At 33.5% G+C, this 3409-nt stretch overlaps 1 protein-coding gene across 1 annotated transcript; it reads left to right on the forward strand.

Annotated features, from left to right (window-relative positions):
- Positions 1 to 379: 379 nt before the first annotated feature.
- On the forward strand, positions 380 to 1568 carry LOC150087583 (uncharacterized protein C16orf52 homolog A). The gene has a single exon (XM_090372146.1). It carries the CDS (start codon positions 465 to 467, stop codon positions 966 to 968), a length of 504 nt encoding a protein of 167 aa, XP_090228272.1. The 5' UTR covers positions 380 to 464; the 3' UTR covers positions 969 to 1568.
- The last annotated feature ends 1841 nt before the right edge of the window (positions 1569 to 3409 follow it).

The raw sequence follows: 3409 nt of genomic DNA on the forward strand, positions 1-3409 counted from the left end.
TCTTAACAGTTTTTTATGTCTTGTGATTAATTTTTTTTTTTACAAACTTTTATAGATATACTAGTTTGAAGTAGTGTACAGTATATTTGACCTCAGGGGCTCACATCTGGTGAGTATAGGCTTGGCACACCGTGCGTCCTGAGCTGGATATCATCATTCTTTTCTTGGTGATTCCCTTCTAGCTCTCTCTCTCAGGGTAATTCAGAATTTTTTTTTTTGGCTGGTGCAGCATAAGCCTCAGGCTTCCTTGCACTATATGGCTAATAATAATAATAATAATAATAATAATACAGTACAGTATTATTATCTTTTAAATTATTTATTTTTAATGTATTTTTTGTATCCAAGTTGGTAGACACTAGGTGGCAGCAGCGCCCAATGGCGTTTTCTTCCAGTTGACGTTTCGTTGTCAATAAGTGATTGTTGCGCGTTATGTGATAGCTCGTTCTTTGAAGTTTTGCGCAATGGACAGATTAACGGTAATATCGGGAGCCCTGTTCCTGGCTGCAGATATTTTTGCCGGAGTAAGTTTAATTTTACCGGACTGGATAGTTTCCGATGTTGGTGGCGACACTAAATTAGGTTTAATGCGCACTTGCATGACAATTCACGGTCGACCTCAATTATGTTTTGCTCCGAGTCTTCAACCAGAATGGATGCTGTCGTTGATTTGCATCATAATCGGATGTTTCTGTGTTACGGCAACTATAATACTTTTAGTGATGTCGCAGTGGAATGTTCACGTAGTACCTTATGCACGGTGGGTTGGATTTGCAGCGATGGCGCTGTTTTGCCTGGCAGCAGTTATCTTCCCAATGGGTTTCACGATGGAAGAGATCGGAGGCGAGCCCTACCAATTACCTAGTAGCCACCAAGTTGGCCTCTCGTATATATTTTTTGTTTTAGCTCTCTGGATTACAGTTATTTCAGAACTTTTTGCAGGAAAAGTGTGCATGCCACATTTTTGAATAGCCCTCGCAATGCATTTATATGTAAATATTTATTACGTACATGTAGCTATGTATATAAACAGTTTGGGGTATTTATTTGGGAGGTTATATCAACTGTATGTCAGTTTACATAAATATGTCGTTCTGTACTAGTAGAGGTTCTGTTTTATTGAATTAGTTTTAAGATGAATAAAGGTATGTAGTGATTCCCATTTGATAACTGAATTTATGTTGTATTTAGTGAATCTGTCAGAGCATTTCTTTTACAGTATTAACCCAGTTAAATCTGTATCGTTGCAAACTGTCCCTCATTCCTTTAAACCTAAAACAAATCTTCATTTTTTTACTTTGATGGGAAAGAGAATATTTTAGAATTATATTCACTTTGTGTTATTTTTGTGCAATAGTCTCACTATATGAATCTTCCATGTGGCCCGAATACACAAAGAAAAAAATATGATCAGAGCAGACTTCCAGTGATGAAGAAATAGAGAACTATGTGTTTCTGTCAACCAGCTATGTGACATTCATATCCCTGTGTGGATATATGTGACATTCATGTCCCTGTAACCTTTATAAACATTGACAATTAACAGTAATTTTATCCACTGAAATTCATTTGTAACTATAATATGTGGTAGAAGTGAAAGTAAAAACAAATGTTTAATTGGTTTACATTAGAAAAAAATGAAAATGAAAAAAAAAAAAAAAAAGACGGTGTAATGAAATTTTAGTAGAATAAATCAACAAAAATCATAGCAAGCAGATGCCTCTAGATTTAATTTAATATAAATAAAAAGTTTATAGTGTATAAGATTAAATTTAGATTGGGAAAAAATAAATTTTTTGTCAGCAATGAATCTGATATAGACCAGCTCCATAGGAAATACTGGAATGTGCAACTCAAAACAAATTTAAAGACAAGAATTCAAGCATAGTATATAGAGAAGCTAATCATTAATTATAGAAATATGAACAAAAAAAATATATATATATATATATATTTTTTTCTCTTTTATATATATATACAAGGTGCAGTATTTAGCAATTTGACAAAAAAGGGCTTACTACCCTTGGCCAAGGATTTTACAAGAAGTGACACATGATCACTAGGGCAGAATCCAACAACATGGTAAAGGAGTGCACACTGCAAATAAAAAAAAAAAAGAACAAGATTAAATATGAAATAAAAGAATATACTGTATGTACAATACCAATAGAAATAAATGAAAAACAAATTACACAGCATAACTTACATGGTACTGAATTTAGTCATTTGCTCAGTTTTAGCTTGTTGAAGGTCCAGAGATGATATTGTGCGCATATAAAAGAAATATCTGGTAGATAAACATTGGCACAGTTTGTGGCAGTTAGTGATTGGCTCCACTGGAGAGAAAGATTTGATTGAGGACTAAGAAAGACATGGTATGGTATCTGACATTAAGCATGGGTTTCTATCTGCTGTGCTAGCCAAATAAGCATTTTGATTTATTTTAATTTTCCATATAATATCGGTGTAAATACACCATAGATAACTCTTAAACGAAAAAAAACTACAATAGTAGTGTAAAAAGGCATAATTTTATCTGTATTTCATATTGTGCACCTCCTTCACAACGAGTTTCCATGTATTGCACTACCTCGAATAAATAATGCTTCACTACTTATTCGAGGTAGTGCAGTACATGGCAACTCATGAAGGAGGTGCACAATATGAGATACAGATAAAATGATGCCTTTTCACACTACTATCGTAGTTTTTTTTTGTTTAAGAGTTATCTATGGTGTATTTACACCGATATTATATAGATAATTCATACTCTTGAACATATGATGCCTTGCGGCATTTAGTTTGACTTAAACATTTTAATTTTCTATACAGTTAAACCTTTTATATACCCCTCCATCTTAATAAAGGGTTGTTGGTGGTCGTCGATTGATGTTAGCCTATGGAGTACCAGTCAGTAGCTACCAGTTACTGTTTCTGCCTATTATATTTCTGGGCATTTCTCTAAGCAACTTAGAAGTCTGATTGGTTGGTAATAAGCATTCCATTCAATTTTTTTTAGTATTACATTTACTATACAGGGTTACTATTACTAAAATTTATGAAGCCCAAGGGCTTTGAGTTATAATGTAGTAAATTACTTAATATAATATTCAATAAATTTTACAAATGATTGGTATCCGTAGTATGGTTATGCCCCATCTGCTTGGCATAATAAAAATCCATAAACTCAGAATATCTTTTGCACCTTGTAGTTTTGTACCAGTTTGCTGCCTTGTCTGAGTTATCTTTGTTTCTGGTTAATCACCTTAACATCGGTTTTCAGAGTTAAGAAACACAAAATGTTTTAAAAGGTGATGGGCATGCATCCAGCACCCATGTCTCTTCCATAATGTAACACTTCCTGTTCTCTTCTTCTTTAGTATGCATGATGACTATACTTTTTGAAGCT

Source organism: Mastigoproctus giganteus, chromosome 4 (genome assembly GCF_048544385.1).
Source record: "Mastigoproctus giganteus isolate SK-2022 chromosome 4, ASM4854438v1, whole genome shotgun sequence".
NCBI lineage: Eukaryota > Metazoa > Arthropoda > Arachnida > Uropygi > Thelyphonidae > Mastigoproctus > Mastigoproctus giganteus.

Bases quoted from the DNA above. Each gene is read 5' to 3' on its own strand.
- LOC150087583 (XM_090372146.1), top strand. From the start codon at position 465: ATGGACAGATTAACGGTAATATCGGGAGCCCTGTTCCTGGCTGCAGAT.